Here is a 15,450-nt window from a genome sequence, read left to right on the forward strand (position 1 = left end):
GATTGCAACCTTTCGGAACCAGTTTCTCTTGCCTATAAATACATTGATTCTTCAGATTTTTTCCTTACGAATTTTTCTGATTTCTTCTTCTTCTTCTGCACAAAGTTTCTTCGTGTACTTTACTGCTGTTGACTGGTTTGCTGACACCAGAATTTTGGGTATCAATACACTGGTGATTGAGATCATTCTATCCTGGGAGGACATATTCCAAATCAATCCTCGGATACTAGAGGGAAATAATTTCCTTAAGGGGACACTGTGCATTCAGTGGGCTTGATCTTTTTCGTTCTGTCTTTTTCCAGATTCTGGTATGTTTTACAGATTTTAGTTGTTCTGAATTAGTTTATGTTCTTCTATTCTTACTGGTTCATTAAAACATTGGTTACTTCGTGTTACTGCAAAGTTTATTGGAATCAGTAATTCTGTTTTAAACACAGATTGGCAACATGTTTAGCTTAATCCGTAAAAATTTTAATTTGTCCCGCTCCGTTTCGTATAATATTTTTTTTCATTTTCAACCCACCCCGCATAAATCTGTCCGCATGAACCCGTCCCACATAATTTTTTTTAATATTTTCTTTTTCTAGTTAAGTTTGATAGTAAAAATAAAATTCATAAAAATAAATTCATTTTTTATTTAGTTTTATTAATTTAATAGAGAATGACTTAAAAAAATATATCAATTTGGAAACATGTAACAAATTGTATTATTTTTTATTGAACCATTTTCATTTACTATTTTGAATACTTTCGTATCTTTAAACAAATTATATTACTAAATAATGATCTATCACTCTTAAAACATGTAAAAAGTTAAAATTAAATTTGAACTCATATAAAATCATATATACCTGCAACCAGCCCCACCCCTCATTAGTTTTGAAAAAAACTCATTTCAATCCGCCCCACATCCCTCCCGCCTTGCAGAGCCTTAAACTCATCCTGTCCCGCATAGCCTTAAACCTACCCACCCGCATCTGCCCCGGATTGCTATCCCTACCCATAGACTTAGTGCTTAATAAATCAACAAATAGATATTTGGTCAATGAATTTTGATGTCTAAATTTCAAGAGATTTTTCTATTCAAATACTAAAGGGTTACGTTGAATTATTTTTTCCCCCAAATTGAACATGTTCGACATTCTGCAATTTGAATACATTAGGCAAGTAATTAATAATTCACACTTCTATGAAATTTTGTGACTCCAAAAGAAGATTAAGGCTAATAATATCTCCAATACTTAACAAAAATGTATAAACATTCCTTAATACCTAATTATATATATGCATAACATGATTGGTATACTTTATTACTAGAAATTAGATAAGGAAAAAAAATAAAGAGACTTAATATCATATATAGGGTGTATATTTTTTTGGACATACGTGTCGTATCTTAATCTATATTACTCCTAGTAGATCATTTGAATTTTGGGAAATCGCCCAAGCCAAAAAGGTCTAAATATGCTATTGGACTATGTGTGCTATTTGTCAATAATTGAGGAAAAATATGTTTCTATGTTATAAATTGATCCAAATATATCCTTGTTCACTAAGGAAGGAAGCTTTCCAACACACCATCTTTTTCAATTAGAGAAAACACTTAAATTTGACATTAAGCAAGCTTTGTGGAATAGTCTAAAATATTTGCTCCTCAACATAGAGAAATTATGCATTTCTTTTCCCAACTACCATCTAGCATTGCTCTAAATGAATAACCACTATAACAAATGAATTTTTCTGCTCTAAGGAAATGCCACTTGAAAACCACAGTTACTATAACACCCCTTCACTTCAACGACACATAAATATTCTACACAAAATTCTCACACCTTCATCTTTACTTTAAAAAATAATAATCATATGTCACCATTCAACCTCTATTGTATGACCGACAATCTTCATCAATCAGTATCATTCAATCTTGATCGTCATAATATTACTGCATAAAAAATAGAGTAGTAGCTAAACACTATATATTTATTTTTATTTTTAAAAATTAAAGTATTAGGAGTTGATGTGGAGCTTTGGCATCACTACTGTTGGCTCGAGAAGGATTAGTGGTAAAATTGTGTTGATTGAGTTTTCCCCTATGAAAGAAGCGACAGAATATATATATAGTACGTATATAGGTGGTATAAGATTCTAGTAATTGATGGCTAACAAACACAAAGCTTTGGCATCACATGCTGTAAAACTTGGCTATATCTATATTATTTTTTTTAAAGTGCATATGTTTAATATGCAAATATATTTGGAATGACAGGTTTGGTGAAAAAACAACCTGTCAATAACTCTATTATGTGGAAAGCGACCAAAACCATACCAATATAATAAAATAATAATAATACATAAGACATATGGTTTGCATCTTTACTTGTCCCAACAGCAAATTAAATACATCACCCCAAGCAGTGATATATGCATGAAGATCTAATTATTAGGGGAAAACTAAAAAAAAAACTGGTATTTTATATATTACAATTTTGTGAGCTTATATATCCACAGTAGAGTTACAAAATTCACAAGGAATGACGTAATCTTGAGTTTCACATATGAAAGTTGAAATTTCAAATTTCAAAATATATAGTGATTGATTTCTTTAATTTAAAGATAAGATCAAAAAATAATCAGTAAACACTACTTTATGAAATCGATTCTTGCTATTAAACCACTCGCAGTGGTAAGTCTTTTGGGCATATATCTTGAACAGCTTTCCTAAAATTATGAAAGGCACATAAAACTGATTTAAAATTTCCAATCTGATTTTGGAACATATATATTCCAGAAATCAAGCTTGATTTGACTCTTGTTTTCCTTAAATAACCATATATAATTATCACACTCACGTGACATTGTGGGAACTGCAATTTAGGACCACATAAAAATCAATAATTCAATACACAATTGAGCATACAATTTATGTCACAATTCATTAAACAATTGAGGACCAATATATAAACATAAGGATTAAATACAGATCGATGCGTCAAGTTATTTTTAAACAGGAGACGTCGGTTGAGATATTTTAAAGATTTGAGTTTGTCACTTAGGCTACTTAATTGACATATAAATAATTACTAATTAATCAGCATAAACATAAAGTTAGTTCAATGAACCTATATATATAGACTATATCATAAATTTATCCACGTATGTCATTATGAGAGTCAAGGTCAACACACACGCTGCAAAATGGTAGGGATTATTGGTACACGATGTAGTCAAAGTCAAAGTCAAAGTCATACAAAAATCTAAGACCCACCTTACATTTTAGGCCCTGCTTTATTGGCACTAAATACAGATGAATACAACCATTTTAATAAGGTAAAAAGGTTTGTATATTCCTTAATTTTGCAATTTAGAATAGAAGTTGAAAAAGTGCCTTATATTATTTTTTATATATATAAATCATTAAGATATATCCTTTTTATTAACGAAAGTGAAAAGATTAATTTTAAATTTATTTGTTGATTGTTGATTTTTTAGTAAAATAAAATTCACATAGGAGTATATTTTATACCTCTTACATGTGATTTTTCTTTACTTTTTTTAATTTAACAGCTAATTTGGATTTTTAGTATCTCACCAATCAATCTATTTATTTATCATTATCTAAGTTTTTGCTCTCTTTTTTCTGTTTTATAGTGTGAAATATGAGGGGAAAAAGTGTGAATGGCTTAAAAGAGAAAGAGGTAAGAAAATTTCAAATTGCAATTTATTTGTGTGCCTATGGAGAAAATCAGGGCATCTATTTTACACTATTATGAATGGAAAAAAAAATTAATAAATTTTAATTAATCGTTGAATTAAAAAGACATAAAAAGTTCAGGTGTAGAAATGATCAAATAAACCTTCAAATTTTGGGATAATTTCAAAGATCTTCCTCGAGGTTTTGTTCTATAACACTTACCTCTCCCGTGGTTTACGATATTACGCCTACGTCCTTTATTTTGATTTTTTTAATCATTCTTTAACTCTATTTAAAATAAATATAAATTAATTATAATTTGACAAATTTATTCCTCTTTATAATAATATATTCATATTAATCCATATTATTAAAAACTGAATTATTTAATAAATACTTTTAAAATAAATCAATATGAAGAAATGTATATCTTTGTTTGGTAAAAAATAAAACATGTATATATAAAATATATATTATAGTATTAATTTATTTGTGCTGATTTATTTTTAAAGTATTTAATAAATAAGTCACGTTTTTAATGATATGCAATAATATAAAAAAGGACAAAATTGCCAAGTCATAATGGATTTATATTTATTTTAATTAGTAGATTTAAAAAATGATTTAAACAATCAAATTAAGAGAAATAAGCGTATATCGTAAACTATGAGGAAAGTGAGTGTTATAAAGCGAAAACTGTTGGAATGGCTCTGAAATTATCACTTTAAATCTGTTAAGAGGGTCATCCGATATTCTCCAACATATATTTTATTTAAATTTAAAATTAAAATCAACTTTTCACTTACATCAACCAAAAAGGATATATATGGGTCATATTTATACGGTAGAACCCGTAAAAGTATATATGAACCATTTTAAAAAAAATAATATGTTATTTAACTTGACTTGACTTCAAATCACATTTATTCCCTTTAATTTTAGATGTACACAAGTAGACACTTAAACTTGTAGAAAGTTGAACAAGTAGACACACATGTTCTACATGTCATTTTTTGTCTTACGTGGTGTCCTAACTCATGTGTCTACTTGTTCAACTTTTATACAAGTTTAAGTGTCTACTTGTGCATATCCAAAGTTTAAGAATATAAATGTGAAATGAAACCAAGTTAAAGAGCACATTTATGTATTATGCCTAAATTAAACTACTGGAAACTTTTGCGTCCTTCCATTACTACATGAAGAGTCCCACATCAGTCGGAATAAGTGGTCTCTTTAATATAATTCTTAGGCTAAATTTTGAGATTGAAATTAGTGATTCAATTCTTTATATGTCATGATGATGTATATGTGTATCTAACTAACTGATGTTAATTTATTCCAGTTCAAAGATCATAACTTAGGATTAAATTAAATCAAATGAGACACTGATCAGATTACATTCTCGAGAGCTATAAAAGAGGTTGATTTTGGATATTCATCAAATTAACTAATTAATCATGTTAATTAACTACAAATCATCTTACAGAACAAACCATAATTAAGCACTTGTACTGCAACCAAATCTTCTTCTTTTTTCCTTCTTCAAAATTAAAGACATACGTAGAACATACAGAGTCTGACTGATTAATCACTTATTAGTTCCATGATCAGCGCCATTATTTCTCAGAAAATAAAACCTCCATTATATAAGTTAACTGCATAAGAACAATTAGGTTGATTTTGGATTGCCACCTTGAACTCATCATCTATGTTCCATAATCCTCCCCATAATTCATCCATCGGAAAAGTCTCCGTCCATGTATACGATGTGTCTGAAGAAGTCGTCACTGGTGGCAACTCCACAACCGGATCCTCATCATAATTATTAGTACTACTAATAAACATGTTATCGTCATCGCTCTTGATCATGATCACTTCTTCTGCTTCAGATGACATGATCTTTTTATCCGTCCTGGTGTAATTTTGTTGTGGATGGTTTCTCATCTGCCTCATAATTTTTTTCTTATCTTGCTTTACTACTTTCGTCTTGAAATGTGTTCTCCAGTAATTTTTTATCTCGTTATCTGTCCTTCCAGGCAAGTAACGTGCTATTGTTGACCATCTACACATTACCATATCAACGAATTAATTATCAATTGAACCAACAAGGCCAATTTAAATATAGCCTAGAATAAAGAATTGATGAACTTACTTGTTGCCCCACAAAGCATGTAATTCAATAATAATGCCTTCCTCTTGAGGTGTTATGTGACCTCTTTTAAGTCCAGGCCTCAAGTAGTTCACCCATCTTAGTCTACAACTCTTCCCAGTCCTGTTCAGTCCTGCATGAACGAAAATCCATATTTTGTTAATTAGAAACAACGTCTCAAAACATAAAAAGAAATAGCGTTTAATATTTATAACTAATACCTGCACAACGAGATACAGAACTCCATCTCCCCTCACCATGCAAGTTAACATACTCAGAGAGAAGCTTATCCTCTTCAGGAGTCCAAGGTCCTTTCCTCCATCCTTGTTCATCAGAATTAGCTCCCCAACCCATCATTCCTCTAACCATTGTTTTTCTTTTTTTTTTTTGCTTAATGAAATACTAATAAAATTTCTAAGTAACTTTCACTAAATCTTCTAATATGTTGTCTCCTGTTTGTATGACAGAGTTAGTCACAGGCTATTCTACCATATATATACTCTCATCACCCTGTCAATTTACCGTCTTTTTTAATGCATTAATCTGACCTCACTAACATTAAAGTAGTAGTGACACTGATTTCTCGCTCTATAATTAGAAACAATTTAACTTTAATATTAATAAAATGATTTTTGCTCAGATAAATAATATTTAAGATTTGTTTTAGATTTTAAATTTCAAAAGTTTTTCTTTTTGGTTAAATTTTGTGTTAAGTCAGATAGTATCATATAAATTGAAACGGAGCGAGTAACTCAGTTTCTGCTTTTTTTTATTACGAAATCATTCGTTACACCTTATGATATCTGCCATGTGTTATCCCATGGTGCACCTCATTTGATTCTTAACCTATTAGTGATCAACAAGTGTGCCTTGAAAATCTTAATTATTAGAACCGTACCAACAAAGGTAATTAAGCACAAATATTCCTTGATATATGATAAGTATATATTTGGATTTAGCATTAGCAATTCCGTAACAGAATTTAAATGCATGCATGCTTCAACTATACACGAAAATTAACTTATATACATCGATAATATTATGAAAAAATTTAACATATTGTAGTCGGTAGACTTGTAGAAAATGATAACGTGTTTTTTTTCATTACTATAATTAATATATGCTTACATGTAATTATTTATCAATAATCAAATAACATAGATTTTATTTTACGCTATCAGTATATAAAAATTAAACTCTTAATCATAGCCTAATGACCTCGGACTAAGCCGTGAAAATTTTGAAATTAGTGCTTGGTTGTTGGCATGTCCCCTTGAAAATGGCTTATTAACCAATGTTTATGTAACAAATGTTGATGTGCGTAAGCCTTGGCCGTATGTTTTAATCATAATTAATTAAGTACTAATAGTGCAGTAGCAGCCTTAATTAATATTTTAAGCAGAGAAGATCGAAGCTTCTGGGGTTCTAATTTGGGGATAATGGCGCATTAGAATAAGTAAAAAAAGGACAGGTTAATGAGTCATAGGATAGACACGTGGTCAACCTTCGATGTCAAGTAGCATTTCTAGTATTTTAAGGCATTGTTTAATTGGCTAAACACATTAGTTTAAGTAAGTAATGCCATATATAGGTAATGATGTGTATTATGCCACTAATTAATTAATTACCTATGCTTTTGTAAAAGATTGTGATCCAGAGATTGTTGAAGATTTTAGTTTGGATTTTATTGAGAGGGGGAAAAAGCTTGACTTGATAGTGATATAATTAATGAAAGATGAAAAGTTGGTGGTCATCTCCTCTCCTTTTCGCAAGTTCCCCTTCTAATGCAACTGCTAGGAAGCTGAAAACGCTTACGTGAAATATCAGATGTATAATATGTGTTTGTGCGTAATTTTTTAGTACTTAACTAAAGTAAGTTTTTACACAATTTTAATATAAATATGTGAGTGTGGATAAGTTTTAGTAGGGCGGTTCATGGTTATGGTAAAAAAATCAAATCGAACCACAATCCAAATTAAATCGATTTAAAAAATTGATATTTGGTTTGGTTTGGTTAGGTTTGGTTAGGTTTGATTTTAAATTTTGAAAATTGATACCATTTGGTTTGGTTTGGTTTTGATTTTACTAAAAAATAACCGTAAAAATAATCAAACCGAACCGATAAATTAGATATATAAATTTTATAATTATTTATATATTATTCATAAATAAAATATAAATATTTTGTTAAATTTTAATTAACTGAAATCTTTAACTTTACCATTTTCTCAAGTCCAACACTTTAGTCCAACTATAACAATCCTAAGTCTATCAAAATTCATTTTTAGTCTTTACCTACCTTGCAAACCAATAAGTTAGTATTGCTTAATTAAACCAACAATAGTTTTTTTTGGATTGCTCATGTAGTAGGTGTTCGTGTCTATCGAGATAAGTACGTCCTGAAAAAAATTATTACTTTCAAACCGAATAAACCAGAAAAATTGAACCAAATCGACGGTTATTTTTTTCGTTTGATTTGGTTTAAGAAATTTAAAAAACCAACTAGATTGGTTTGATTTTGATTTTAATCAATAACCGATTCAAACCGAACCACAAATACCCCTAAGTATTAGTGTATTACACAATGTTATATTAATTTATTATGCTTAACGATAAAATAAAATGAAAATGTATTTTAATTAGTAAATCATAATTATGTGATATAAGTTAATAAGCAAACGTTTGCACCAGTGGCGCTATGGCAAGTCAGAATTTTGACTAAGGAGTATCAAAATATAAAGAAGTAAAATTGTGTAGAAATCAAGAAGTATCAGTATATGATATATATACCTAAAAATATAGTTTTACCTAGCTACACTATACAACTTATGCATTTATTAGTTAGTTTAAACTAAACATCCAATAGTGCATGTAGTGTTTTTTTCTGTTAGAAATTAAGTCCCTATGGAAATGTAAAGTAAATATCGAAGGGAGTATTATATATGTGTGCCTAAGGGCATATACCACCTATGGGCTATGTGTTTTTTTTCCAAGTAAATTTCAATTTCGATATTTCAGTTCGTATGCATAAGGGATTCAAAGCAAAGCTAGAATTACAAGTATGAATACAATTTTTTTTTTTTAAAAGACAAATCTGTTTTTCCTAATCAATCCATCAACTCATGCTTTCACCTTTTGGCTCGATCATGTAACAAAGGGGGATTTGATAATTGATACTAACCCCTACCTTAGCTTTTTATTAATAATATCGAGTGTGAAAAGGATAGGGGTACATAAAAAAAAACCTCCCAACCAAAATATCAAAAAATAGCAAAGAAAATTATCAACCTTATACCAATGGAGTACCATAGATTTGTAGTATGGTGTTAAGTTGCAAAATGATAGATTGCCTCCTTTTCAATGTTCCTAGATTACCAGTTAGATAAAAAATAAGTTTTTTGGGTTTTTTATTTATATAGATATGAAATTAAGTGAATTTTTTAAACTCAAATAATGAGTTTTAATCAAATTTATTGAATTATGCACGTTTTGAGTGCATTAGAATAAATAAAGAAAAATATGCCCCAATGACTCATCAGATGGACAAGCAGTCAGCCTTTAGTAACCATAGCCAAGTAGCATTTTTAGTTTATTATATTGAGGCATTATTTAATTGGTAATTGAACTCAATATTTTAAGTATGTGATGCCATATATATAGGTAATGATGTGTACTTACTGTGCCATTAATTAATTATTACTTAAAACATTTTTAAGATAACTATCCAACAACACATTTTATTTTAAGTTGTAATTAGCCCTCAGTATTTTCTGCCTTATTCTCTTATTATTCACTTTTAGCGCACATTTTTGCATCAAGAAAAGAGTAAATAGTATATATTAATTAAAGTGAATTCTTAATTCCTAAAGTTTTTTTATATTTTATATCATTGATTCAACTTTCTTGTGGTCCAAATTAATAAATTAGTATTAATCACTTAATTCACTATACGTGTATGGTTAGTGAAATAAAGATATCCCCTTTATCAGTGCATGGCAACTAAGAAGATGACTCTAGAAAATACTAGAACACACATTATTTCCGCTCGTTGCTTCAACCAATTTCAAATAAAAAAGGGAAAATAAACCTTGACCCGTTATGCTCTTCCCCCAAATAAATAAGTCTCTAAATTAAAAAACATCTTACAGTATATATATTTTCTTCTTCTTTTTTCACCTTCCTTTTTTTTGGGGGGGAAATTATGAAACAAGGTAAAAATGTTAATATATTTATGGTAAAAATCTATATTTTAAAAAAATTACAAAAAAATCACTATATGTTGTTTTTGTATAGCAACCTCTTTCCCTTGCCTCTCCTCCCTTTCTATATCTCTCTTGCCAATTAGAAGAAATTCATTCAATTGTATTATATATCAATTGTATTCAATCAAATATATGTGAGAATTTTGTATTTTATATAATTGTATTCGAAAAACTATATTTGTATTTTTTGTCAGTTGTATTTGTATTCATACGAATACAATCAAATGTACTATGTATCAATTGTATCCAATCAAAGACAGGTTGAATATAGTTATATTCGTTGTATTTTGAATACAATTGATACAAAATACAAAATAATTATGCATTAAATAAATATATAACACAATGCAAAATAAATACAAAATACAATCCTCTCTCCTCCCTCTCCCGATCTCACTCGTCTCTCTCCTCATAATATGTATTCATTTTAATACATATAAGTTTATATTTGTATCTTTTCTCCCAAATTCATGAGAAAATACAATGAATACAAATGCATAGCAAATCAAAGTATAGCTGCAAATTATAATTTGTGAAACTATAATTAAGGAGTTCTATTTAATGCCTAATGTTTGTTATTTTTAAAAGTTTTCCTTTTTCTTTTTTTTTTTTGCTTTCTTAGCGGTTGAACACTCGCCGGGCCCAAGTACCAAGGCCCACCCTTACATGGGCTTTCGATAAATAAAGAGGTAAATCGTTTTAACCAAAAAAAAGATGTGCTAAATCATGAGACTAAGTGCACCAGTAACCTTTTCTGGGTGTTGTATAAAATATATCTATTATTTGTAAATGTATTTAAAATGTTGTCATATTACTTTATGTAACTATATATAAGAATAATATATACAATTATTACTATATAAAAAAGGAGAATAAGCACACATGTCAATGTACATGTTTCATAGCTATAATTTGCATATTTATATAATTCGCAGGTACATTTGTATAATTGAGTTATTTTTGTATAAACTCGAAATAACAAATTTATACAAACACAAACATTTGAACTTTAAACAGTTATGCAAATTATATTATATAAAATTACATTATACAAAAATATTATACAAACGTGCGAATTATACAAACTTGAAACCCCAATCCACGTAATTATCACTGAATGTTGTCGCGAGTGGTAATTAACTAAAACTATAGCTATGATGATTAATTAGCTAATATATATTTGCATGACCATGTAATTTTTCCTTAATTTATTTAGTGCGCCTGAGTTTTGTACGAGATATGCAAAAAGATATCTCTCCCATCTCTCTCAAAGTTTTAACCTCTTGTAGAACGCCAATTGTTCCCAAGGCAATAGGTAATTTAAGTGGGTAATTTTGAATATTTCGATAACAACATGGATATATTTGGTCCTATGTTATGACTAGAACTAATTTAGTTAATAATCACAAATAGAGATATGTTTTGACTCTTTCGCTTTAATCTTTTAAAATTGAGAAAAATTAAATATCTTAACACAACACACGAAGATTAGTATTTTATGTGAATTAATTTGGAAGAAAATGATTTCAATTTTATTTATTTATTTCAAATTTAAAAAATAATAATCAACTTACAAAATTGTACAAAACTTTTGAATCCCTTAAACTAATGTTTTAACCACTGTATTTATTTTTTATGTACGCTTCTTGTATCTAGATTCTTACCAAGCTAACCTAATAAAGGATAATCATACCAAAAAAATATAAGTAAAAAATGAAAAGAAAATTTTCATGAAAAAAAAATATTAAAAAAATCGTACAATATACCCGCTCTCCTAATAAATTTCTTTAGTTGAACTCTCAACTTTTTTTTAATCGATTCTTCTTTATCAATAACAATAATGAACGCGAACAAAAAAAAAGATGGAACAAATTCAACATACCCAGCTTCGTTATAATATTGAAATATAATTTTATTTGTCTTTTTATTGACCAACGGTTGAAATTCAAATTCCCTCTTATTTCACTATGTTCATTTGATTAATTATTACTCATTTTCTTTTTAATATAAACTTTAAACATTTTTTTTGAACAAATTAGTGAATACTAATTTAATTGTGCCTAATTTGGAATAATCATCTAGTTGAGTGAATAATTTCTTTAAAATAAAAAAAATGAAAGCTATAAATTTGACTTTGATGAAACTGAGAACTATAAGAGAATGATTCAAGTTAACAAGATGTTATTCATGTGTTTGCATTATACCATCTTTTTTTCTTTTTTTGGTTGAAAACAGAGTAATATATATGTTATGTAATATGCATCGTTACATTGTTACCAGCAAGTGGCAAAACAGGACACCTACTATTGGTGTTCTGAGGAAGGGGCATACTATTACTAGTACTATTACATGAGTTAATTACAGAGGGCATACTATTACTAGTACTATTACATGAGTTAATTACAGAGGGCATACTATTACTAGTACTATTACATGAGTTAATTACAGAGGGCATACTATTACTAGTACTATTACATGAGTTAATTACAGAGGGCATACTATTACTAGTACTATTACATGAGTTAATTACAGAGGGCATACTATTACTAGTACTATTACATGAGTTAATTACAGAGGGCATACTATTACTAGTACTATTACATGAGTTAATTACAGAGGGCATACTATTACTAGTACTATTACATGAGTTAATTACAGAGGGCATACTATTACTAGTACTATTACATGAGTTAATTACAGAGGGCATACTATTACTAGTACTATTACATGAGTTAATTACAGAGGGCATACTATTACTAGTACTATTACATGAGTTAATTACAGAGGGCATACTATTACTAGTACTATTACATGAGTTAATTACAGAGGGCATACTATTACTAGTACTATTACATGAGTTAATTACAGAGGGCATACTATTACTAGTACTATTACATGAGTTAATTACAGAGGGCATACTATTACTAGTACTATTACATGAGTTGCTTGCAAAAGATTTCTTAGATAGTCTAACAAATGGAGTTCCTTCTTTGTCTGCTTCTAGTTTGTTGGATACAAACACCGGAGGAACTTCCATGCACAAAAAAGAGTTGATTTGATCCATTTTAGCGTCTTCCTTTGCTAGAGTGTCTGCCACTTGGTTTGTTTCTCTAAAGGTGTGGTGTATTAGGGGGTTCCCCAGGCGGTGAAGTAGATCCCTGCAATCAGAAGAATATTTTCATAAGTGGGGTGTTCTCCTTGAATGAGGGTTTTAATTTCCTTGCAATCGACGTTAACTTCCAATGGTACTAATCCTCTTTCTAGTGCTATTCGAAGTCCCTGCAGAAGTGCTATCAATTCAGCTTTCATGTTATTTGCCATATACAAGTTTCCCATATATCCCACAACCCAATCGCCCTTGCTATTCCTAATAACTCCTCCTGTTCCGCCTTGTCTTGTGCTTCCCATGAATGATCCATCGCTATTGAGCTTGTAGCCCTGGCTGGGTGCTGTCCATTTAAGGTAGTTGATAATATTTTTATCTTTCGTGTGTGTATTGTTTGTAAGAGCATAGTATTCAACAGCATGATACAAAACGTTCTTTGATGAAATATTTTTTTTCTCATTATTATGGTAGTTTTTGTTTCTTGTTAACCAAATGTTCCATATATAGAAAGGAAAAACTTCCTTCCAAGTTGTATGACTTTTTATGTTAATGTGTAGGCTTTTTAGTAGTGTTAACCAGTCAGAACCTTGGTCATTTGTGAACTGATTTATGGTGTAAATTACCCCCCAGTTCCCTCCACAACTGCCTTACATTCGTGCATTCCACGAAAATATGTTTGATTGTTTCTGGTTTTTTGCATAGATTGCATAGGTCGCTGACATCAATCCCTATAGATTTAAGGTAGATTTTAGTTGGTAATCTGTTATGGTGACAAAGCCAAAGGAAAAATTTAATCTTATTTGGACATTTGAGTGACCATATCCAACTAGGATTGCTAATGTTTTGTTGATCTTCCTGTTTATTTTCCTGTAAGAACCTATAAACAGAGGATGTAGTCAGAATTCCTTTTGAGTTTGGTTTCCAAATAGTCGTATCCGATAAATTTGATGTAGGATTTATGTAGGTACTCTGTACTAGTAACAATATTTGTTTTGGTAATTCGACTGATATTAATGGTTGAGTGCCTTCTCCTAATGTATGGTATATGTCTCCTACGCGAAGTCCGTATTCTTCTTTCATTAGTGGTCCATGTATTTGTTCCCTCATAGATTTTCCATTTGGTAGCCACTTGTCGAACCAGAATGATGTTATCTTGGATGCATTGTCAAACACTTTATTTATAAATATAAAGAATTGTATAATTTTAATTTAATATCCTGAAATATTTGACAAAGTTTTTTTAATAAAAACTTTAAAAGTTTGAAATTAATAATTAAAAACCTTAAATTAAATGAGTGTATATTTTAACGTCACCACATCAGGAGATGAAATTTTTTAATTTAAAAAGTCATTATGGTGAATAGAGTTGTAAAAAAGGGTCGGCCCAGCCCTACCCGGCCCAAGCCTCGCAGGCCAAGGAATTTGAAGGGCTAGGGCGGGATAACCCTTCATTTAGAATGGCCTGAAAATGCTCAACCCAACCCAATTCAACCTTAAAAGGGTCGAGGCTGGGGTGGGCTATCCCTTCTTTTTTCATTTTTTTTTCTTTTCAAACTTGTAATTCTATAACATCAAGAAAATGAGAAGATTTTCAAATCAAATATGACAAACAATGATGTTGTTCAGTAACACTAGCAAAAAATCTTGTGTAATTAGCATGTATCTCGCATACCAAATACGCGAGCCAGATAAGAGAGTGACTAGCAAAATAGGAGAGAGACGAAGGTGCGAGATTTGTCTATGTATCCTAGATACATGCTAATCTACTTGTATAGAGCGTATGTAGAACAAATTAACCTAATTTTTAGTCCATATATTATGAGATACATGTATCTAACATACCAAAAATTAGTAAGATTCATAATATTAAAACATAGCGTGTATTTAAGTAATTAGATTATATACTAGTAAAATTATTGTAAGGGGTAAATTACATAAATCCCATAGTTTTAATATGAAATTACAATTTATCCCTAATAAGTTTCTAATTACATTAATCCCTTAAAAATTAAAAAAACCGGATACAATAATTGAAGCTCAAATACATTAATATGTAGCTCGGATACATTAAATATTATTTTGGATACATTAATATGTAGCTCGGATACATAATATGTAGCTCGATACATTAAATACTAGCTCGGATAGATTAATATGTAGCTCGGATACATCAAAGAAATAAGAAATTTTGGAGATTTTTAAAAGTAATAGGGGATAATGGAAATAAGTGAAACATAAGGTG

The 15,450-nt window shown here is 29.6% G+C and overlaps 1 protein-coding gene across 1 annotated transcript; it reads right to left on the reverse strand.

Moving 5' to 3' along the window:
• Positions 1 to 5,275: 5,275 nt before the first annotated feature.
• Positions 5,276 to 6,277, reverse strand: LOC102598421 (myb-related protein 340). The gene is made up of 3 exons (XM_006338702.2): positions 6,062 to 6,277; positions 5,844 to 5,973; positions 5,276 to 5,753 (listed from the first exon to the last, which is right to left on the reverse strand). Exons 1-3 carry the CDS (start codon positions 6,207 to 6,209, stop codon positions 5,315 to 5,317), a joined length of 717 nt encoding a protein of 238 aa, XP_006338764.1. The 5' UTR covers positions 6,210 to 6,277; the 3' UTR covers positions 5,276 to 5,314.
• Between the last annotated feature and the right edge of the window lie 9,173 nt (positions 6,278 to 15,450).

This window comes from Solanum tuberosum, unplaced genomic scaffold, assembly GCF_000226075.1.
Source record: "Solanum tuberosum cultivar DM 1-3 516 R44 unplaced genomic scaffold, SolTub_3.0 scf00004, whole genome shotgun sequence".
Classification (NCBI taxonomy): Eukaryota; Viridiplantae; Streptophyta; class Magnoliopsida; order Solanales; family Solanaceae; genus Solanum; species Solanum tuberosum.